Raw genomic sequence first — 25,794 nt, forward strand, 5'->3', positions numbered from 1 at the left:
GGCCTGCCACAGCCAAAATATGTAAATGCCCATTCCACAAGGAAGGTGGGCTCATCTTGGGCGGCTGCCCGAGGGGTCTCGGCTTTACAACTTTGCCGAGCTGCTACTTGGTCAGGGGCAAACACGTTTGCAAAATTCTACAAATTTGATACCCTGGCTGAGGAGGACCTGGAGTTCTCTCATTCGGTGCTGCAGAGTCATCCGCACTCTCCCGCCCGTTTGGGAGCTTTGGTATAATCCCCATGGTCCTTACGGAGTCCCCAGCATCCACTTAGGACGTCAGAGAAAATAAGAATTTACTTACCGATAATTCTATTTCTCGTAGTCCGTAGTGGATGCTGGGCGCCCATCCCAAGTGCGGATTGTCTGCAATACTTGTACATAGTTATTGTTACAAAAATCGGGTTATTATTGTTGTGAGCCATCTTTTCAGAGGCTCCGCTGTTATCATGCTGTTAACTGGGTTCAGATCACAGGTTGTACAGTGTGATTGGTGTGGCTGGTATGAGTCTTACCCGGGATTCAAAATCCTTCCTTATTGTGTACGCTCGTCCGGGCACAGTATCCTAACTGAGGTTTGGAGGAGGGTCATAGGGGGAGGAGCCAGTGCACACCACCTGATCCTAAAGCTTTTACTTTTGTGCCCTGTCTCCTGCAGAGCCGCTATTCCCCATGGTCCTTACGGAGTCCCCAGCATCCACTACGGACTACGAGAAATAGAATTATCGGTAAGTAAATTCTTATTTTCTTGAGGCTTAAGAGCCAGCATGATTTCACTAAGTCTTTCTTTTTAGCAAGAGTGTTGAAAGGGTGGACACGAGCAATGCCCCCTGTACAGGATGCACACAGACCGATAAGTATCTCGATGTTACGGTGCATGGTGGGTGTATTACAAGATGTCTGCGTCTCAGATTACTAAACGCTCTTATTTAAATTGTGTATAGTTATGGCCTTCTTTGGGGCTTTCAGAGTCGGAGAATTGGTGGCAGCATCAAAAGGAGCAAGGTCACCCGTGCTGCTTGATCATGTGTTTCTCAAAGATGGCGCATTATGGTGCAAAGTGCAGTGTTCCAAAACCGATCAGTTAGGTAAATGGAGCTGTGTGGCTTTGAGAAATTTTGATGATATTGAGATTTGCCCAGTAGTCTTGGTAGAGGAGTATTTGAGGGTACGGACTGATGTTCCAGGTCCCTGGTTGCAGCATGAGGACGGTGTGCTGGTTACTCAGTATCATTTCCGGTGGGTTTTTGAACGCTGTATTTGCATAATGGGTTTGTCTGTGTTGGAAAACGGTACCCATTCTTTTCGAATAGGCTACATCAGCGGCTACGGAGGGCCGTTCAAGCGAGCAAACTAAAGTTCTTGGTAGGTAGAAGTCTGATGTATTCCACAAATATATCAGTTTTTGACCATTGGTAATCAATACAGACTTGAGGTATTAGCCACTTGCCATATTTGGTGGACTTGAGGAATTTTTTATCTTGTCAAGTGCCTTGCACCCACCTGGCAGGTGTGTTTTTCGTCTCTCGTCAAGTCTGGTTCTTCAAATCCCCCCCCCCCCCCCCCTCCCCCTTTCCTGGTTAAACATGTCATCTTAGAGTCCAATTTAAAAATCATTTAATTATTAAAATTCACCATATTAGTAAGTTAATAGGCTTAGGCGGGGTGGTTGATGTTGCTTTCGGAGTTATATTGTTTAGATTTAAATAGTGGGAATGATGGTTTGACATTGATCATTATAATTTTCAGATTTGCATTTGGATGAGTGCCAAATCTGGATTGTGGGGCACTTGTATGTTTTTCATGGTAAAAGATCGGGGTTGAAGTGTCTGAAGTCCCTTGTAGCGGTGCTGATTAGGTGGATCGGTGTGAGGGGCCTGTGTTAGGAGCAAGTCATGCCCCTGTTCTGGCAGCAGCTTCAGAGGTCGGGATGCCCGCTGAGAATGGTGTTCCATGCCAGGGGAAATGACTTGACCAAGAGGTCGGGTCTGGACCTCAGGAAAACTATGGTTAGGGACTTAATTAGCCTGCAAAATATGTTACCATTCCTAAGTGTGGGATGGTCTGACATCGTACCATGCTTATTATGGAGAGGTGCAGAAAGGCCAGGCGCCATCGAGTTGGTCCGAGCTATGAGTGAGAATTGGGGGTTTGTGGTCCAGCATCCCTCCATTTCTGTTTCTGCCCCTCAGATTTACATGGCCAATGGGGTCCATTTGAATTTGAGGGGTATGGAATTTTTACTAGGAGACCGGATGGCCTTGGTCTATATTTGGGAGGTTAGCAGGTAGGAAGTAGGAGTTTAAAGGGAAGTAAGTCTAGTGTTCCTAGGTTTAGAGGTATGGTGGTGGGGTTTTCGTTGAAACTGTGGTGGGTTAGGACGGCCTGAAAATTGTGGCTGTGGTTAATAAGGGTTGCTAAAGGAGATGAGAAGGTGTTGGAGTTTGATCCATAATGGGGCCGGAGTACCATCGGACCAGATGGGTTTTGGTCTCCGGTGGAGTGGGAAGACACCTGAGCACCTTTTGGTTTGGAGTTGGGGAAGACGTTGAGTGGAGAGTTGGCCACGGCTCTTCCCAGTAAAGGTTATTTTTACGGTTACACCCCATAGAGGTGCAAACAGAAGATTAGTAAGGTTCCCCCCATAATTACCCACAATACACATCTGAGGAGTAAAACAAGTGAGGTGTCCAGACTCCAGACTCACAGAATTCATTATAGTAAAAGATTTATACAAGTTTCCTTCCTAAGCAATGCTGCTATAAGAGGAGATCCACATTAATTAAATTTACGGACAGTCATTTAACTCTTTCACATTCTCTTAAAGTGAAATGCACAGCGGGTCCTAATGAGACTCATCTACAGCATGTATAATGTTTGAGTTATTTTAAGAGTAGGAACCTTTTTTTGTGGAAAATAAATTTATACAAACGTGTATGTTTTTAATATATTTATACTGGCCGATATGTTATTGAATGGTTTCATTTCTCTTTTATTAGCGATGTCTTAATTGTTTTTTATTCTTTTTGTTTTCTGTTTGCTGTGACCCCTCCTTTCATGCACCTGAAAAGTGTTGCCAGACTGATTGAGAAGCTTTACTGTGTTTGCAGTTATGGAAGGCATTATATGGGATCAACGTTTGGAAGGCATACTGGTTCCTGTAGTGCTACTTGGAAATTCCATGGGTGGCTCCTAGGTAAGCTAGCCCTCAAGTTGGGTGAATTTATGTATGTGCCATTATCATGAGGCCTTACAATAGACATTTACATAGCCCTGAGTGGGTACTGTTACCATGCAGTGTAGGGATTGCCGGTAATCAGAGAAGTTGTGAAAGGACCAGGCAGCTTACCATGTGTCTGCAAATACATGCAACAAACATCTCTGAACTCCTATTACCATATAGTTTTTCAAGTATTGTTGCAAGTACTATTTAGTGTGCTGGGGGACACATTGGGGGGGGGGGGGGAGCCCCACCTTTTTGTTTTCTGGTTACTGTGACCACTTTCTTTCCTGCAACTGAAAAGTGCTGCCAGATTGATTGAGCAGCTTTCACCATGTATCCATTCAAACAAGTAAGATGTTTCTTTGACAACTCAGAAATAAAGACTTTTATTCTCAGTAAACCAGCATCACCCAACCTGTGCATTATTTAAACTGCTAAAATCCTGCAAACAGTTCTCTAATATGTTCCATCCGCCTTTCTGAATTTACAGTATGTCTAATATTAGCCAGCAGTCATCTATATATGAGTGGAAAACTAGAAATAAACGACCTTATCGCTTTAGTCCTGCTCAGTTGGTATCACTCTCCATAATATGTCCTGTATTTCAACGGTGCAGTAAGACCTCATTGTTTTGTACGAGATATTTATTTTCCAAAGTGCTGAAATTCCGAGATTCATTAAACCTTGCAACGAGCGATCTGTCACTAACAACAAATAAACAGCTTTGGTACCAAATCACATTAAATAAGAAGTAATGCAATAATGCAACAGTATGCCCAATGAACTCTCTGTGGCGGTGGGAAAATAATTTGCCCATTGAAACTATACTACAATTAATTTTGTTACATTTAAGTGTAAATAGATGTATTTCCAGCTATTTCAAAAGTTCAAGCTTTGCTTGAATTGCAATCCCCGCACGGGTTACAAAGCGCGGCTGTCAGGTTACAGCAACTCTATTATTATCTGGAGACCCCTGCATGCTTTTCTATTTCCTGCCAAAATTCTTTCTTTTAAATACAAAGAAAGATAATATGCACAAGAGATAGGGGCTACGTTCTAGCCCAGAGGCATCATTAACAGTATACCGCAACTCTCCAACATAGAGGACATTGGTACTACTGTAGCTACAATGCACTAAAAAGCTGTTAGCTTTTATTTTCTGTTCCTAGGCACAAGGCTTCGCTTATGACTCTTTGGGGCTCAAATGAAAAAAGAAAATTCTATTTAATGATTCTATGTATTTATTGTAAGTTATAATCAACATGCAGGAATATTAAGCATATACTGTATTTTTAGGGTGTAGTAGGGTATGCCGGCGGCCGGAATCTTGACCGCCGGCATACCGACAGCTGGGCGAGTACGCCCTCCAGCGGGGTCGTGGACCCCCAATTGGGAGAAAAAGTGTCGGTATGCCGGCTGTCAGGATTCCGGCACCGGTATCATGTGCGGCGGGATCCCGACAGTCGGCAAACTGAAGACCACCCGTATTTTTATACAACTTCTGGAATCCTCTAATGAAAAATAACCGAGATCTATTGGTCTGATTACATGTCAGCGTATGTCACCTGACCACTCAATGTGCAATGATAAATATGTGCTTATTTTAACCACTAGGATATTTTTATTATTATTATTATTTATAATTTATCCCCGAATAAAACAGTGAAGTTCTTTTAATTAATTTACTGTTCAGCAACAAAAACAACTGCAATCTGTAGCCTGATAGACTCAACATAAAAATACACCTAAAACAACAAAGCGTTTAAATAAATAGCCGAGGCTGATAATTTTATAACGGCTTATAGAATTTACCTTATAAATGTATTGCTGATTAGCACAATAATATTAAAACACACACAATTGTTGTCTCAAAGCATTATGTCTTGGGAGAAGGAACTTTAGCACTGGGCAAGTCCAAATACCGGGGTCACCTCTCCAGGCACCTCAGTAGCTGGAAACAGGTTCCATCCAGCAGCGACTTGCTGATCCCACTGCCTTAGATATAGTTACATAGTTTCTAAGGTTGAAAAAAGACAATTTGTCCATCAAATTCAACCTGTTAGTGATCTCCTAAACTGTAAAATTTTAAAACTGATTTAACTGTGGTGAATGTTTAGCAGTTATGTCAATTCCTTTTTTTTTATTATGTTATCTTATTCCCTAGTGCATGATTTACCCACCATAACCCTGTATATACTTATCCATTAGGAATTTATCTAGACCAATCTTAAAAGTAATAACCGAGTCTGCCATTACTACTCTCTCAGGCAGGGAATTCCAAATACGTATTGTCCTTACTGTGAAGAAACCTTTCCGTCTCTGTGTGCGAAATCTCCTCTCCTCCAACCTAAGTGGGTGCCCACATGTCCTTTGTGATGATCTTACCAAAAACAATCCCCCCGCTAGCTCTGTGTATTGACCCATTATATATTTGTAAATGTTAATCATGTCCACTCTTAATTTCCTTTTTTCCAGTGTAAACATGCCTAGCCTAGTAAGACTTTCCTCGGATTCTATCATCTCCATCTCCTTAATCAATTTGGTCACCCGTCTCTGAACCTTTTCTTGTTCAACGATATCCTTTTTGTAGTATGGTGCCCATAATTGTGCACAGTATTCGAGATGTGGCCTCACTAGTGATTTATGTAATGGGAGTATAACACTCTCATCGCTTGTATCAATTCCCTGCTTTATGTATGCTAATGCCTTGTTTGCCATTTTTGCTGCATTCCTACATTGGGTACTACTGCTCAGTTTGTTATCTATGTGAACACCTAAATCTTTTCCAGTACAGAATCCCCTATTTTTTCCCCATTTAGTATGTAGGTAGTATTTTTGTTCTTGCTACCAAAGTGCATTACCTTACATTTGTCTATATTGAACCTTATTCTCCATTTTGCTGCCTATGTTTCCAGTTTAAATAAGTAGTTCTGAAGAGACTCCCCCTTCGAATGTATAACTTTACACAGTTTGGTATCGTCTGCAAAAATTTCCACTGTGCTCTCTAGACCCACTACAGGTTGAGTCTCCCTTATCCAAAATGCTTGGGACCAGAGGTATTTTGGATATGGGATTTTTCCGTATTTTGGAATAATTGCATACCATAATGAGATATCATGGTGATGGGACCTAAATCTAAGCACAGAATGCATTTATGTTACACATACACCTTATACACACAGCCTGAAGGTCATTTAAGCCAATATGTTTTATAACTTTGTGCATTAAACAAAGTGTGTGTACATAAATACAATTAATTTATGTTTCATATACACCTTATACACACAGCCTGAAGGTCATTTAATACACAAAGTTATCAAAAATATTGTATTAAACAAAGTTTGTGTACATTGAGCCATCACAAAACAAAGTTTTCACTATCTCAGTCTCACTCAAAACAGTCTGTATTTCGGAATATTCGTATTTCGGAATATTTGGATATGGGATACTCAACCTGTACTAGATCATTTATGAAAATGTTGAACAATAGTGGACCAAGTACAGACCCTTGTGGCACATTACTTAGTACTTCAGTCCAACTCGAAAAAGTTCCATTTACCACCACTCACTGCTCCCTTTTATCCAGCTAATTTCTAACCCAAGTGCATATTGTACTCTTTAGCCCAAGTTCTTTTAATTTGTAGATAAGTCTCATGTGAGGTACTGTATCGAAATCTTTAGCAAAGTCTAAAAAGATTACGTCCACCTCTCTACCCTGATCTAGGTTTGCACTAACTGTTTCATAAAAGCCTATTAAGTTAGTTTGACATGATTTATCCTTCACAAATCCATGTTTGTTCCTATTAATAACCTTATTGGTTTCAAGGAACCTTTGTATTCTATCCCTTAAAATAGCTTCCAGTACTTTCCCCACTATGGATGTAAGACTTACTGGTCTATAATTACCCAGTTCAGATTTACTTCCCTTTTTAAATATCGGCACTACTTCCGCTATATGCCAGTCTTTGGGGACCATGCCTGATGTAAGTGAGTAATTGAAAATCAAATATAGGGAGGTCTCGCTAATTCAGAGTGGAGCTCCATGAGAACCCTTGGGTGAATGCTGTCGGGACTGAGTGACTTATTAATTTTAATTTTTCTTAATCAGTCACAGACAACTTCCTCACTTAAATAAGCAATTAGCAGTAGGACATTACCATTGCTGAGGTTATGTGTCAATTCCGCCATCTGGTCCTCTCTTGTGAATACAGATGAGAAAAACTTGTTTAATTTTCCACAATGTCATTGTCGTCTTTAATTAGAACACCCAACTTTCATTTTAAAGAACCTATACTCTCTTTCTTTAATCTTTTGCTGTTGATGTATTTAAAAAACTTTTTGGGGTTTGATTTACTTTCCTTTGCTATTAGCTTTTCCGTTTCTATTTTAGATGCTCTGATTTCCTTATAGTACTGGAATGACTCCTCCTTCCCATCCGAATTATACTTTTTGAATGCTCACCTCTTTTTGGCATTAGTCGCTTAATCTTTTTGTTAACCCACATTGGTTTGGAATTATTACTCCTTCGTTTGCTGCCCGTGGGAATGAACTTACTAGTATAACTAGCGAGCAGGTTTTTAATACATCCCATTTCTCCTTGTCCCCTGTGTGTCGTCATTGGTAGTCCTTAGGGCAGTGGTGGAAATATAGTGGTTTCAGGGGGTGTGATATTAAGGGGGACCTATCTGAGGTGACTGTGCCCTGGCAGCATTTCCCAAGGACTTCATGGTCTCCTCTGAAAAGAGTAGAATGGAATCTATCTCTGAGCAGCACATGTACAGTGGGAAAGCACATTAAGGGCCCCCTTTCAGGCTACAGCAGCATCTCTGGGGCCTCAACCTAAATTTTCCTTTGAGGTCTGAGGTTTACTGTTCAGCCCCTGGTATAGTGTATCCTGTACTCTGGATTATAAGATAAGAGCATTAGAAGTCACCAAGGGGTCCCTGTTTGCCTATTTCTTTCTTCTGCATAAGTAAAATTAATCAAAATGTATATCTCACTGAAGGCAATACACACTGGGATATGAAGAAGCGACTCTTACATTCCAAATTTCTTACTACTCATGAAACCATTTTGTACAGTAGAAACCCAATTTACATACCATTGTGTTCTTTGACTCTCGGAGGAAACCTACGCAGACATGGGGACAACATGCAAACGCCACATAAATAGAGCTGTAGGTGGAATAAAACCCATGAGCTCTGCACAGTAAATTAGCTATGCTAACCACTGTAAAGCCAAAGCAATGGCCTGAATATAGTCTAGTTTATGTTTATAAAGGCCTCATCTCATAGCGTTAGTGTTTATTCACTGAGAGCAGGGCAGGGAGTGAGTTGCAAAAGTCCATTCTAATTCAGTGGATTATGTAGACCAAGACTGGTCGTCAATTGGCTGCAGACCCCAAATCCAACTTTATGTAAGACATATAGAGGATAATGTATCAAAGAATGGAGATAAAACACCAACCAATGAGCTCATGTCATTTTTCAAACACAGCCTGTAACATAGCAGTTAGGAGCTATTTGGTTGGTACTTTATCTTTCTCCACTTTACCTCTCTCAAAGGTTTGTTATATGAATCAAATGTTGTGAAGAGAAATATTAGATAAGTTGCCCATAGCAACTGATAATTTGAAGGCTTGGGTAACTAATAGAACTCTGTAGACCTCTACAGTAAGGTCTTCCACGCTAATGTGGCTCAAGCGCAACATAAGCAAGAGAAAACCCCCCACCACAATACAGTATACTGTATCCATGGTCATACATAAAAGTGTACCATGTTCTTGCTGTATGGTTCTAACAACCATACTACTTGTCTCCAGCATGATGTCTTCTAAGTCCCTTCTATTTAAGTCGCAATTTCCTCCATCCAAGGCTTTGCATTAATTAGGACCTGTGCTCCATGTGGCAAAATGTCATTAGGTAAATGTATATCCTATATAATAAAAGGCTAGCACTGCCTCCACACCTCTATGGGGGAATTCAAGTGTTTTGCACACCAGCAGCCACATGTCTAAACAACCCACTCGCTATTTTCTTATTCCATTGTATATGAAATTGTGAAATCAGGTGGTTTAGGGCAATCACAGCCCAGTCCCTGGATCCAGCTGTTTTTAATAATTGAGGATTATTGACTCTCTGTTTTTATTCCGGTGATATTCCCCCCCCTCCCACCGCCCCTCTCCTGAGGTGAAATTACTTCCACTGTTTCAAAGGATTTTAAAATAACTTCACTCTTATTATAGATATTTTTAGATAGTCTCAATCCATTGGACCCTGTGGGTATGAGAAGCCTAAGAAAAAACTTTTTTCAAACCTTGTAGAAGTCACCTACCACTGAAGGAGTCCATCTGGACGAAACACGTCAGGTCTATCAATATTCGTTCACCACCCATTTGTCTGTATGTCTACCCTAGAGCTCACACCTTTTTAAGGTGAGAGTGGTACTTTTTCTATCAACTAACATTTGGTGTGTGTAGAAGATCAAAATACTGTCAAATTTTACTGTACCTTTGTATGTTTCTAGTATATGTAAAATATTTCTATTATGTTTAATATCTTCGAAATTGCAAATAAAACCATTTAATAATCTATTTAAATTATTGTTGGGTGATCCATTTCTTGGTGAGAGGGTATATTTGCAGGCCCCAATTCGGAGAGACCCAAAAAAGGTCAAAGAACTTGAGAGGAGTGTGAATTCTGAATTCGGTACCTCACAATCAGCAAACAACTATTGGCTAGCGCACTCTGTTTTTTATTGTTTTATGTTTATTTCCTATGTTTCCACTAACAGGGGATCTTCCTGTGGTGCTGCTATACCCCAGCGCGAAAAAGGGTGTATTTTTGTGTGTCTATCTATCTATCTATCTATCTATCTAAAAACCATAATGAAAAACAAGCACCTCCTATTGCAATATATCCAGGTTTTCTGAAGAATCAAACAATGTAAAAGTAAAATCATGTACCAATAGGGCCGGCAAAAAAGTTTTCGTTTTTTGCCTTAAAATGCTTTGACCTTTAGCTGAGTCAGTAGGCACCGGTCTTTTTCAGCTCTGGTGCTCAGATGTACCATGTAGAGACACAGGATGTGGATATTAGGTAACAATATTAAAAAGTATTTAATGGTAATATAACCAAACATATATTTAAGTTCAAAACAAGCAGCTTATCTGAAGGAGAATTGATCAACAAAGTCCTTTAAAAGGAAACAGCACAAGGAGTTCCTCAACACATTTCATCCTGTACAGTATTTTAGGACTTCATCAGGAGGACAATATTCCGGGCACACACCAATGTGGATAAGCCACGCCATGGGGGCATGGCCTAACCAACGTGGTTTGTGCCTGGAATATTGTCCTTCATGCTGGTGGTAAGCAGTGTCCAGATGAATCCTATGGTGAACAGTTTATACGGTGTATGGCACTGACTCCTTTCCCTGGTGAAGTGTTCCAGTATTGCCGTGGCTTTCTGTTTTACATCTTGTGGTATCCAGCCTACAGCGGTGAGATATTTGGTGTTTTACAAGAAATGTTTTTAAGTGAATAAAATTGATTTGCATTATGGGTGCCCTATTTTCATCCATGTATGTATATATATATATATATATATATATGTGCAATAGGGATGTAAAACAAGCGCTTAACACCTTATATGTTTACAATAAGTGAATTAATATGACATAATTTGTGCATAAACATTCATGTCAACTCCCATCAGCACTCCCCAGTGTGGGGGCTGCAGCATAGACTTTCTTATTGACTCATATTTCAATGAGTCATGGGTAGAAATGTTCAATAGGGATAAAGTCTCTGCGCCTTCAGTGCTCTGGTATGGAATATTCCTTAAATGTGCAGCTAATGATATATACGCGTACCAGAAATATGCTCAAAATGAGCCCGTAGTGGTATCTTTAAGTGGTCGTCTTCCCTTGTCCTTATACTTCTTGTACAGACACCCTCAGTGAGGGGTTTAGGTATAGTCACGTAGGCAGAGAGGGAAGATAAGTGTCAGCAAAAATGCTCTTAATGTTCTAAAGTGACCAGTGACTTATTCGTGCAAATGTTGCAAAAAAATTTTTTTATATATAAAGTGCTTTGTGCCTATAGTGTCTCAAAAAACCACTATATTGAAATTGTGATTTCTAATATAATAATCAGAATCACACCCATGTGATGAAGTTTAAATAAGAAGGTAAATAACTCACTCCTTTTAAGAATGCTTCTCCCATAAGGTACTCCTTAGCAATATATATAGTACCTTTGAAAAAAGTTTTTTTTCCAATCATGGAAAAAAAACAGAAAGAAAAGGGAGCTAATAGCTTCCACTACCTCTCCAACGGCATGTACAACAGATAAGCTTGTTATGATTTCTTAAATTGTACGATTCCACCTGTATGTATATTTGTGTGATTAAAATTGTGAAAAACTATATAAAACAGAAAGAAAAGGGAGCTAATAGTGTGATATAGTTTTTCACAATTTTAATCACACAAATCTGCCTACGTGATTATACCTAAACCCCTAGCTGAGGGTGTCTGTACAAGAAGTATAAGGACAAGGGAAGACGACCACTTAAAGATACCACTACGGGCTCATTTTGAGCATATTTCTGGTACGCGTATATATCATTAGCTGCACATTTAAGGAATATTCCACACCAGAGCACTGAAGGCGCAGAGACTTTATCCCTATTGAACATATATATATATATATATATATATATATATATATATATATATACATATACTGTAGGTTATGGGTACCTCAATGCGCTAATTAACATATTAATTAATCAACTAATCAATATAACAGGGGTTCTTTTTTATTGTACAGTATTTTTAATTATTAGACAATTTGTTGTCTTTTCTTAGCTGCTATCTCAAAATGGCCCGTTACCAGTAGGGCCTAGGATTTATATAGACAGTTGAATGGTTATTTTCGGGGAGCGCTTTATTACTGACCTGTGGAACAAAATTCTCACAAGCTGTTTTTTTTTTTTAAAGCAAAGTGACTACCTTATATGTGATATGAGTATGACATTGATTCCTTTCAACTTGTTTTTGAGTACACCCCATAATTATTATCCATATGTATACAGTTAAAACAATTTAATATCAATAAAACATGATTAAACAGTTCAAAAATACTGTATATATAACATTTCATTATTGTTTTTCTAGACTCTTTTAGGTGTCCGTATACAACCAGAATTGGCAATTGCCAGATAGTCTCGTTAAGACAGCAACAATATAGTTTTCAACCAACGCGTTTCATCTGGGGCGACTTCTTCAGAAGTGTCATTTTTATATTCTCGTCTTTTCATATCCAGATGATAGGATTGATTAATTAGTTCTAAAAATCTAAATGGTAATTAGACGTTCTTTATGTTAATCTCCAAATCATACAGCTCTATATTGTCAGGTTAGGATCACTAGTATTTGGACTCCTGTATGGTTACCAGGACTCCTGCATTTATTAGTGGCAACACATTTGTTAACCAGTGATATAATAAAAAGATCCTTTATGTTTTTCCAAGACATGTAGCTTTACCGGATCTGGTTACAATCACCAGGACTCTGATTAGATACTGCCTATTAATGAAGGTCAATTGTTTAAATCGGGTGCTTCTATTGCATATAAGTTTACTAATGGCTGATGGCATTCTCTTATCCTCTCTGTGCAGTCAGGAGTCCAAGTGAAATATATACAAAATAAAAACTGACTGGAAGAAGGGATTGAAAGTCATATAGTAAAGGCTATAGATTATCAATAGTAGACAGTAAAAATAAAACAATCTAGACAAAGTTTAAATAGCAGTAAAGTTCCTATACAATTAACATGCAAGACATATGGATAAAGGTGGGAAGACATACTATATTCTTCTCTTGGGGTAGAATTTTGCAGATTACAGTTCTGAAATATAGTAGTATACAGTACCTAGTGAATGTTATAGCTGACAATGCATTAAAAATGTATGTAATATAGACATCATGAAAATTGGGTACTATGATATTATAATATGCTTTTGGTCACATTTTTGATTTTACATAATACAGCTGAGAAAATATGTGCATGATCTCCAATATTTACTGTATTTTAACACAATTTATTAGGAAATAATGATTAGAGGTTGATGTAAACCCCACACTAATGTAATAGCCACATACTCTGTCTTCTGAAACGCTCTTCAGCAGCAAATGTAATACTTGGAGTTAAATTCCAATTTCTGTTCTGTCCTTATCTATTTAATCCCAGGTGCGGGAGCCTAGTGACTACTGTCCACACATTACTGGAACATTGTAAACTGGATTGTACATCATTTGTCCAGTTCTGTCTTGAAGTAATCCTGGCAGAACAATTGCTTCTGTGTAATCATTTTTTTCCATTTGTAGTCAATCTCAGACTGGAAGGATGGTCCTATAACTATCCCCACGCAGATCACTAACTCTATATGGTAGGTTCTGGGATTTCTGCGTTTTCACTATAGCATTGAGTTTTTTACTGGTTATTTGGAAAATAGGGTTTCAGCTACCATTTCACACAAATGAATACGCAACATTGCCTCTATTTTATTTCTACAGTGCATTAATAGTTATATTAAGAGCAACCCAGTAAGTAATTTACACTATTGGAATTATAGAGCACACAAGGGCCTTACAAACCTTCTCTACAACCATCTGTAATTACTTTTGGAACTTACATGTTGAACATGTGTTTAAATGTGTAAATTTGAACAAGATGCCTATTTATAAAACAAATTATTAAACGTAAATGTATTAATTTACAGTTTGAGGTGGGGGGCAGGCAAATTATTAAACATGGGTGCTAATGATTTATTGTTGGGGTTGTTGTGTATTGTGGGTAGGGTGAACCACAGTGTTTAATTGTTCATCAGCTTTTCAAAAGATTAATAGTACCATAGGCAGGAATGGTCTGGAAATGATGGTTCACCTCTGTCTGCAACCACTCTGCCCTAAACGAGCAAAGCAGGAGCCTCAGAAATAGTACCACCACCGATAGAAACAAAAAGGGTCTCAACATTCCAGAATACAAACAAGAATCAACTGAAATAAAGACATCAGATGTGACAACAGCAGATGGTAAAAGTTACAAGAACAGGAGAGAGCAACACTGTCTTTCAGTTATCCCATTAAAGGTGAGAAAGTACCAATTTTGCAGTACCTTGTTCTGCCTGCAGAGACAGTAGAGAGGCAGGGCTGTCTTAACAGCATAGTAGGCCCTGGGCAAAAAATACACTGCGGCCCCTAGACACCCATTCACAGGAGCCAATTAAAAACAAATAATAACTCCTGTGGTTCCACGCCTTCTCTCTATATGCTTCCATACAGTGAATGGCTGTCAGAATTCTGACTGGTGGATAGCTCCAGCCATTCACCAATCAACATGCTGACAGCCAATCACTGTCTAGCTGCAGGCTGGGAGGAATGCTGCCTCGCCCACACTGCTGTGTGTACTCCACCTGCCCCTGCTCAAAGTACCCTAGAATTGTGGGGTCCTGGGCAGCTGCCCAATGTGCCTATACATTAATATGGCCCTGTAGAAAGGTATGTCCTGCATCACGCTGCTTTGCTTCATGCCCCTACTAGTGGTGCACATAGCTTTGCCAGTGAGTCTGCTCTGCAGTAGAGGTGGTAAGCATAGTAATAAGAGATAACCATGGTCTTGCATGCTGACTGTACACCCACCACTGATGTGAAGCCTTTTTGCTCCAGTTGCATGACACCAGTGCCCCATCCAGCCCCGTGACAATTTGTTTGACCCTATTGATAATTGGACTCTGCCTTCAATTGAAGTCTACGTTCCTAAATTTTCCAGTTTTATTTTAAGTACTCAATCAGCCCCTGCTCATATCACCGTCCGAAAGCTCTTCTGTGCCTCAGTAATGGGAGGAGGTGTGGCCAATGTGGGGAGGTGTGTCCAGATCCCCGCCATAGAAAATATAAAAAAAAATGCTAGGCTATATGTCACTGTGGAGCAGGCGCGCATGTTGCATGAGAGGGTGCTGGTGAAAGATTCGGCGAGAGGCATAGAGGAGGGCAGGTGTGATCCCTCCCCTTCCCTGCACATCTCACAGGGAGAGGGAGGGCTGATGGCTTCTGTCCCCAGTCCGGCACACACTGGAGAGAGAGGTTGCAGCAGCAGCAGTCAGTCCTCTCCCTCCCTGTCCGAAGTACCACTGTCTGCAATGGGGTGGGGCCGGGCGGGACCCGAACCGCTTCAACAGGCACAGGCAGGGTAAAGAGCACTCGGTCCCCGCCACCCCACCCACTCGGCACCACTGCCTATTACACTCATTCTGGGACTGTCTGCATCCTTTTTTAGGCAGGTCACACATATTTTAGTTATCAGAAACCAGGACAGAGCCTGGAAATTTAGAGGACTGTCTGCAGATGTGAGATTAGTATGAGATCCCGGCGGACGGGATCCTGGTGGTCAGGAGACCGACTCCAGGAGCAAAACAGTCAGAATACCGATGGCGAGCGCAGCGTGTCCCCTAGCGGGCTCACTGCGCTCACCATGATTCGGGCTTGGTGACAGTTTTCTATTCCCCTCCGGATGGTGGCGTGGCGAGGGGTAACCAGCCAGCGGTCAGGACTCCGACTGTCGGTATTTCAGCTGGTGTCGGGATTCCGGCATCGGTATCCTGACCGCCGGGATCCCAACAGGCGGTCAATTGACTGCCTCCGGCAGATGTACGTGATCCTTTCTCAATACATTATACACAGTGTTATTGTCTCTTTCCATATTGTTACCTCCCATGCAGTATTTTTGTGTTCCTAAATAAAAAAAATAAAAAAAATCTAAAACACATCAAAGCCATTAACGCACTGGTCAGTTCTGTCAAAATACTTTCAGCAAGTTTATTATAAAAATATAAATGTTTCCACTACAAATCATTTTACATTAGTCTGAGGCCATCTAAAATTGCACATTGTGAAAACTAAATAAGTAATACTAAGTAATAAAAACAATAAAAAAGAAAAGCAAATCGTATAAATGCAGATTATGCAAATCAATGCAATACATAATGTATGCTAAATACAGAGCGTAAACTAAGTATATCAACAGAAATAAATAAGTCAATTGCCTTTAAAATGCAGGCAACATAATACTGAACACACAATAATATGAATACTCTGGTTTCATTTTTTTTCTTCAAGTTCTCTTAATGGTGACGGCCGTGAAAAATCTAGTACTCCAAAAGTAGAAATTATTGAATGCTGTGTTCTACATACATTATGTACAGAAATGCCAAGCCCCGATATGAAGAGTTACAGACCTTGAGAAAGCACACAGTGTATATAAAGGTACTATATACCAGCTCTGCCCATGGAATAAATCACAAGCGTTGTGGTTGAAAAACCTCATTATCATTTCTAGCAGACAGGAATAAAGAACACAATCCCTCTGCTAAGGAATAAATTGAAAGAGTCCATTTAATTTTACATTGGTAGAAGTGGCAGTCTGACATGTTGCAGGCTTCAACACAGTTGCGACCTATGGAGTGAGGTCTCTTATAAATTATTTTGTATAAACTACTGTAACATCCTTTCTTTATAACTTATAATTAATGATGTGCGTTTCAGGAAACTGAATACATTGCTGAAACATTAACTACAAGAAAATCTGTCAATGAAAATGTAACAACATAATACACAGACTTGATTTGCACTTAAGTGCATGAAGTGGTCTTCATTTTCATATTTTTATTTTACTGGACATATTATTAGTGTGGTAATTATAAAAGAGTTTCTGGCATAAAATAAAGGCAGCAAATGCCTACAAAATGCCAGAAATGCAGGGGGGTACAAACTGTGATACCGCGCAGAGCCCAGGGCTGGGATGTAATGAATTCTGAGTTCGGGATACCGGTCGAACTCGGACGTTGTTTTAAAGGGGCTAAACCATGACTTGTACATGATTACCCCTTTAAAAAAATATCAGAGTTTGGCGGGAAATCGGACTTCATTATATCCCACCTTAGGTCTTCAAAACATATATATTTTCTGAATTAATGCCAAATTTATAAGACAAGGTATAAATTAACAGACTATCCCCTCCCCTGACCAGGTTAATGTTCCTTTTAAGGAAATTTCTATCCACTTTTTCACATATGTTGCCTTTAATTGCTATCATTACATTTAATATTCTTTAACTTATGGTTTACAGACATGTTTTAAAATGAGCTGGGTTTTACTTATTTTAGAGAACTACCTTTGTGGGAATTTTGATATTTTTTATGTTTGTGTTATTTTCTGGTAATAATAGTATAACAAGTAACCACGTGGGCTACGATATGTTTATATGAATGGAACATTTTGATAAACCTCCACAAAAATAGAACAGATATTGCTTGATACATATGTAAACCGTTTGATTGGACCGTGATGATATTACTTCATAAATCTTCTCCTCAGGCGTTCTATTTAAAAAAATAATAAATAGAAACTCAAACAACTTGTCTCAGCTCTAAGTTTTGTATAGAATAATGTAATAATCTTTAAAAGGAAACCTCTAAAATTCTATTCATGGCTTTGAAGTAAAATAAAGTGGTACGTAGGAACGCAATATTATGCATGTTAATACTTTGTTTAAGATGATTACGTTCAATATATTCTTTAAATCGTCACATACAGGCTACACTGGAAGCATTATATTGAATTTTAATATGTATTAAAATAGAAATATGGTAACAAAGACATACGTACTTATAGAAATAAAAAACAAATAAATATTAATTTACCAATGATGGATAAGATGATTGGCAAAGAACACAATACCTGCAAAGTGGTTGTCATATTATTACATATATGTACTTTAACAGTATTGGAAATGATGAGACCGGGTTTAAAGTGAACCTGTTATGTACGATAGAATATGTTCATTTTATAGTAAATCGTGAGAGCCTGCAATTAAAACTAAACATATACAGTGAATGCAGTATATACTGTATTATATACAGGCGCATGTTTACTGCAGCATAGATCCGGAGGGCAACATGATAATGGTATTATGAGCATTTAATGTAATTGTATTTTACTTGGTCTCAACCAATTAAATATTTCCCAGTGAAAGTAATGGAGGATTAAATAAATGCGTATACAATTAGTATTTAAGGTTGTACCGAATTACAAGCCTTATGTGTTGTCAACATTGAATGAGACCCTTAATTTCTCTGCTTCAATAATATTTGACACTAGGGGGTAAATTTGCTAAGCGCCACTTTCCAAAGGAGCCGCGGTTTCCTCAGTTTTGCCCAGTGGCAAAGGGCAATAATATGCTATGCCTGGGTTTGTATTTAATAATATTACCCTATCAAATCAAGCAGCAGAGTCCACCGAAGATGCAGCAGTTTTAAAAAGCACTGCTTAGATATTTACCCCCTAGCAAACTGAATTTTCTGGTCGCTGTCTCTTTTTCGGCCTTCACTGCTTAGAGAACAATAGATCACATTACGTAGAGATCTTTAATTAGTAGCTATCGGCAGTTGTATCACTATAGGGGTGTGGACCGCAGCCAGTAAATAGATGATGCATCTACACAGTGTCCCTAGAGTGATGAAAACAGGGGCGTGCCATGAGGCTATGCCCCTTCCTAGTGAGGCCACACCCCTTCCCATGGAGGCCACTCCCCCTTTCAGGCATTCAGCGCATGCGGTCCTGATTTGCATTGGGTGACACCACTGGCTATCAGTTACCTTTATTCTCATTTATGGAATATTTATTGCTGTTTACTAAATTCATTGAAGAGAAGAATCTATTGGTGGTCATTCCGAGTTGTTCGCTCGCAAGCTGCTTTTAGCAGCTTTGCACACGCTAAGCCGCCGCCTACTGGGAGTGAATCTTAGCTTATCAAAATTGCGAACGAAAGATTAGCAAAATTGCGAATAGACACTTCTTAGCAGTTTCTGAGTAGCTTCAAACTTACTCGGCATCTGCGATCAGTTCAGTGCTTGTCGTTCCTGGTTTGACGTCATAAACACACCCAGCGTTCGCCCAGACACTCCTCCGTTTCTCCAGCCACTCCCGCGTTTTTCCCAGAAACGGTAGCGTTTTTTCACACACTCCCATAAAACGGCCTGTTTCCGCCCAGAAACACCCACTTCCTGTCAATCACACTACGATCACCAGAACGAAGAAAAAACCTCGTAATGCCGTGAGTAAAATACCTAACTACATAGCAAATTTACTTGGCGCAGTCGCAGTGCGAACATTGCGCATGCGCAGTTAGCGGATAGTCGCTGCGATGCGAAGAAAAATACAGAGCGAACAACTCGGAATGACCCCCATTGATCCAAGCACTTAGGGGGACATGTACCAAGCAGTGATATAAGTGGAGAAGTGAGCCAGTGGAGAAGTTGCCCATGGCAACCAATCAGCTGCTCTGTATATGTTTATAATATGCAAATTATAAATGTTACGTCAATGCTGATTGGTTGTGATAACCAACTTCTCCACTGGCTCCCTTCTCCACTTTTATCACTGCTTAGTACATGCCCCCCTTATTCATTCACGCGAAATTGGCTTCTGTGTATGTGATTTATAAAATGGTAACAGAGTTTTGATCATATAACACTGTACAAACGGAGTAGTATTCATTATAGTTGATGCTATACCACCCCATCAACTACAAATTTATCCTCACCCCTTTCATGGAAAAAGAGTGATAGTTACAGTATATAATTTGTGCTACTTGGAGAACTACAATCTGTAATGCAGATGCTTCATCAGTGTTTTTAAAGAAAATAAAGAAAAGGATTTTTATAGAATCACTCTGTCATCACTAGCTGATGCACCTGCCCATAGTGTCCGCTACTTATACAAAAGATGAAAGAAATCATTGACAAATAATAAGAAAATTTGCAGAAACTTAACAGGACTGACGATATTAGTCATAAATCATCATTAGAATTTTCGAATACCTGTTACACAAATAAAGGGCATATGCTGTATGACACATCCCATCCCACTCTTAGTAAGAATCCCTGTAATAGCGTTACCGCATCGATGGGCATTGCTGTAAATGCACGAAAGAGAGGGTTTGAGTTTGGTTTAGAGTTCTATTTTAATGCCCCTACTGGGAAGTGGCCGCTGCTGTACGGACTGCTAGGACATGCATAATGGTAAAATAATGACTATGTCATTAATTCTCAGTTAGGGAGGACACTGGATAGAATTATGACAAAATTCAGTTTGTTATTGCTTTTCATGCTTCATTGGAATTTTATTTTGGGAATATAACATATATTGGCCCTCATTCCGAGTTGATCGCTCGCAAGGCGATTTTAGCAGAGTTACACACGCTAAGCCGCCGCCTACTGGGAGTGAATCTTAGCTTCTTAAAATTGCGACCGATGTATTCGCAATATTGCGATTACTAACTACTTAGCAGTTTCAGAGTAGCTTCAGACTTACTCTGCCTGTGCGATCAGTTCAGTGCTTGTCGTTCCTGTTTTGACGTCACAAACACACCCAGCGTTCGCCCAGACACTCCCCCGTTTCCCCGGCCACTCCTGCGTTTTTTCCGGAAACGGTAGCGTTTTTTCCCGCACGCCCATAAAACGGCCTGTTTCCGCCCAGTAACACCCATTTCCTGTCAATCACATTACGATCGCCGGAGCGATGAAAAAGCCGTGAGTAAAAATACTATCTCCATTGTAAAATTACTTGGCGCAGTCGCAGTGCGAATATTGCGCATGCGTACTAAGCGGAATTTCACTGCGATGCGATGAAAAATACCGAGCGATCAACTCGGAATGAGGGCCATTGTCTTTAACAATCAGTCTTAGGGCTGAATTCAGTTAGCCCCGTTAATTTAATGGGGGTGAAAAAGGGTGGTAGCCTTGGGCTTTAACATCTTAGGGCTATTCAATTCCAGTCCCTTCTTCACCCAAGACTCTTTTTAAAGCCTGTTAAATTAACATGTTAACAGGCGTTAACACAAAGAATTTGTGATAAGTTCGCAGACATATGCGTTCATAGGATCGCGACACCCATTAACGTGCTAGTTTCTTTTCAAGTCTGCTCAGGCTTGTAAAAAACACCCCGTTAAATGCAGCCTGCAGGCTGCCTTCGGGGCTAAATGAATAGCCCTGGGGAATCAATTAGCCAGCTGTAAATTGCTGCTGCTAATTGAATTCCCTCCTTAGCTACACTTGAGGTTTTGATTACATAAATAATGCATAAATTAAGGAGAAACATCAAATTTTTGGACTTATAGATCATGACTGCATCTAGTAAACCCAATAGGTGAGTTTTGTAAAACTGCCGACTTTCTTTCGTTGGGTACATACACTCTGTAACAAAATGCATCGGACAGCACCTACAGTTAAAACTCTCCTGTCTTTAAGAGCAATTCTGTATACACCCCGTATGCCGGACCGTGTCCAACTATATCCAAAACTCTGTGGACAATGTACCAGTCCTCCGTTGCTTTCAAGAGCAAATGAGACTTCCAAAGAACTGAATGTACTAGAACACCAGCTGATGACTGCACGAGTTAGACAGGACAAAAACAAAGATAAAATTCTTGAGCTCTTGCTACAACAATGTCTGGATAGAATACTATAATATTTACACTGAACATAAACCATTTTCATGACAGGTTCACTTTAGGGTTATTAAAATGTCCTAAACGCCAGAAATTTGTATAAAATAATAATAAACCGTATATAGTATATTGCAAATCTTGTGAGTTTTTGCTCCTGCTGTACCCCGCAATCACATCCCGATGTCCTCCATCTGTGGCCGATGTCCGCTCGCCCCCCGACAGCTTTACCATTATACATTTTCTTTATTTGCCGGAAATGCAGCCTTCCTGACGAAGAAGTAGAAGAGTTTTCACTCAGATTTTAAGGCATTATTACTCCCATCGAAGAGCGTGTGAGGTTTACATTAAGTCCGAGCTCCTCACAACGTCCTCTCAGTCTGTTCAGATTGCACCATATGTTGAAGATACAGGCTCCTGTGTTTTTGTTTTACACATTAACAGGTCCATTCCTTGTGTGGAGTTCTTGAGGTTTCATGGTACTCATCATATGCTTTCGGGAGCCAATGATTGTGACACCAACTGTCTTCATATCACTGGATTAAAATAAAGACAAGATTAAATGGTACATTTTTGCCAATTAGGTTTGTCCAAATCAGAACAAATTTCAATTGCCACATTAAAGGCCAGATTTATCAAGCCTTGGAGAGTGATAAATTGTACGGGGATAAAGTATCAGCCAAGCAGCTCCTAACTGTTATTTTTCAAACACAGCCTGTAAATTGACAGTTAGGAGCTGATTGGCTGGTACTTTATCATCGTGCTATTTATCACTCTCCAAGGCTTGATAAATGGGGGCCCAAGTATAATCTTGTGTTTTTCACGTTTTCTCAACATTTTCTTGATTTACTATCCACATGATATGTATTGGGAACAGTAAATTGTGGCGAGTGAATCGAGCCACCTAGCCAATGTCAATCTATTGATCCACACCCTGTTTCTGATACCTGTGCACAACAGCTATAACCTGTCTGTGATATGTGTGGGCATATTTGTCACATTTTCTATAGTTCGCCAACTGGTTGAAATGAATAGATATGTGCAAGCAATTACTTTAACACTGTATACTAGTTATTTTTAAACTAGAGTAAAATACATTTGTGCAACATCAATGCATAACAAAGAGGTATATGTAAAAGGTGTGATATAGGTCTTAATTCAGAAATGTACACAAAACCGGTGTTTACGTACATTTCCAATGTGTTTGGACCTGCGCATGAGCAGATCTGGGGCTGCAATGTCGCTCACAGTGCCCCAATCTTGCAGCATGGCTGACATGCATTGGTGTTTGTGAGGCGGCAACCGGCAGTGTGTCAGTCCCGTTCTCTGGGTGTGCGGAAGCCCGAAGCTGTGTCCTTGGATGCAGCTTCTCCGTCTTCTGCATCCTGAATTTCCAGGTAACTTGAGAATCACTCAGATGGCTGTTGGTCATGCAGATGATCCAATGCTCAGTCTCTGGACTCAGGAGCAGATCAAAAAGCTGTCAGCGAGCGTCTTGCTACTACAGAGGCCTCCTGCTGCTTTGCATATTTTAGCACAGCTGCTGTGTACAAAAAATGCAGCATCTGTGCTGTGTCCATCTCTCAAGCAGGCTCATAGACTGTATGATAAACTTAAAGCAGCAATTAGTTTTATGGCAAAACCTACCTGCTATTTGCCAGGAAGTCAGATCTTATTACAGATACCTCATAAAATATTAATTGTATATTAAGTGTTACAGTATTTAGGATTTTTTTATATTGTCTACAACACTTCCAATAATGCAACCTATATGACATTGCTGTAAAATCATGGATGGTCTGTGAACGATGTTGAATACTTTTACCATCAAAGGGGGAGAACCAGATAGTTTCCCTCCATCAATGGTTCAGTGCTACCAAATTTTATTTATTTTTCTGCAGCGGGGTACACTGTGTTCCACAGGGAATACATTGGGGTGTAGAGATGGATCTTGATCCAGAGGCACCAACAGGCTAAAGCTTTAGACTGTCCCAGAATGCATTGCAGGACCTCCTCTATATAACCCCGCCTCCAGGCACTGTGAGCTCAGTTTTAGAGTTGGTGCCTTAACAGTGTGACATACTGTGCTGCGGCTCCATCACCTCCCCAGCAGCGTCGCATAATCCCACTGGCTCTGTTCCCGGGTACTTGCGGCAAAGGTGCTCCGGTTCCTAGGCACACCACCGCAGACGCTCTGCTGGATCGCGTGGCTGCTACTAACGGAGGAGGTAAGAGGGTCCCCCAGGCGGGACCCGCCATTACATCGCGTTCTGGTTGCGGTCTCCTGAGACAGACTGCGACGCTGGCGTGGACACTGTGGCCGTGCAGGGACCACACTATATCCACCAGGGCAGGGGAGCACAGGTCGAATAATAAATTATCCATTTTAATAAGGCTCCATAGTACCAGGTGGTGAGGCCCAGCATAGGGGATAAGGCGCCTGACCTGTAGCCCCTCCCCCAGCTCCGGGCACCATCTACTGCTGGTGTTCCCACCCTGGAGCTGCCTCACACTCGCCTTCACTCCCTGACTGAGACTTTGGGTGACCTCTTCTCACAGTAGCTGCAACTGGTCTCCGGGACTGCAGGGCAAGGTCTCCTCTGTAAATCCGCCTGATTTATCAGCGCTGTGATTTTATAGATACTTAAGTATTCTACACGTCATTTTAAGACAGCGTTAGTCAAGAACAAGTGAACCTCTATCAGAATATATTGTACGAGTATTCTGATATATACATCCGGTCTCAGACCGCGTATTGTTTTTTATATATATATATATATATATATATATATATATATATATATATATATGTACACTAGTCCAGTGCAGTTTTATTGTCTGACTAAAATATTTATCTGCATTGTCACTGTGACTGTGTGTGCCTGTTTCTGCTGTGTGAATTTCACTTTCAGTGTATCACAAGCTGTAGCTATCACTGTATTCTGTGCCCTTGGGGACTAGGTGCGTCAGGGTCTATTTATATAGTGCTGAGCAGTATTTACAGTTAAGTGTATTTTACTGTGTATTTCAATCACATCATACCGCATTTATTCTCTGCTTGTGTTTTGCATTTTCTGACATATAAATAGGGGATTTATTTGCAGGTATTATATTTGTCTGGCTATATCGTACTGTCACGCTCTAAGGTTACATTCACTATAATGTCTACCACAAAGGGCGAGAAATCCGTGGACGCGCCTGCATCATGCAGCGCATGCACCAAGGATTTGCCTGAGGGGGTAGTTTTGAAGGATGGTCTGTGTAATATGTGCCATACATCTCCCAGTCAGCCCCAGCTGCTCCTGTAGCCAATCAGGAGCCACCTTGGGTGGCATTCTCAAATGTGCTTGATACGCTTATAACACGCCTTACAGGACCTCCTGTATGTCCCGTACGGGACCTCCTGTGCCATTGCAACCACATATTGTCCCTATGGTTAATCTGCACTGGGCAGATACTCTGTCTACCCAGATACAACAATTGAATCAATCATTGGTTAGACAAAAACCTACCCCATGTGGTCAAGGGGTCATCTAAGCGGGCCGCCTCCTCCTCACAATCCACTAATATCTCTTATGATACTTCTGATGAGGATGGGGAGTATACTGATCCGTCAGACACTGATACAGTCGCTTCTGACAAAGATACTACTACGCAAGTTGATGTCCCTGACTTAGTGGAGGCTATTAAGCTGCTTCTACAAATCGATGATGATGTAGATCCCACTACTGCGTCTAGGAAACCTGATAAATTTAAATGTCAGAAGGTAACTAAAGTAGTCTTACCACATTCTGACCATTTGGTAGACATACGTCAGGAACCCTGGTCTTCTCCAAGAAAGAAATTCTCTCTGTCCAAAAAGATGCTAGCTCATTATCCTCTCTCTGCTGAGTTGTGTAACAAGAGGGAAAATCAACCGCCGGTGGAGTCCCATGTCACCCATCTTGTGGTGTCCTCTACTCTGCTTGTAACCACTGTCACCTCACTGAAGGAACCCGACAGATAT

The 25,794-nt window shown here is 40.4% G+C and overlaps 1 protein-coding gene across 3 annotated transcripts in view; it reads right to left on the reverse strand.

Annotated features, from left to right (window-relative positions):
• Window positions 1–16,077: 16,077 nt before the first annotated feature.
• LOC135050119 (ephrin type-A receptor 3) overlaps window positions 16,078–25,794 on the reverse strand; it is a 232,495-nt gene continuing 222,778 nt past the window's right edge. For all 3 annotated transcript variants that reach the window (XM_063956296.1, XM_063956297.1, XM_063956295.1), the window contains exon 14: window positions 16,078–22,324. In XM_063956296.1, coding sequence (XP_063812366.1) covers window positions 22,219–22,324 — 106 coding nt within the window. In that variant the 3' untranslated portion in view covers window positions 16,078–22,218. The remainder of the gene's footprint in view (window positions 22,325–25,794) is intronic.

The sequence above is a fragment of the Pseudophryne corroboree genome, chromosome 2 (assembly GCF_028390025.1).
Source record: "Pseudophryne corroboree isolate aPseCor3 chromosome 2, aPseCor3.hap2, whole genome shotgun sequence".
NCBI lineage: Eukaryota > Metazoa > Chordata > Amphibia > Anura > Myobatrachidae > Pseudophryne > Pseudophryne corroboree.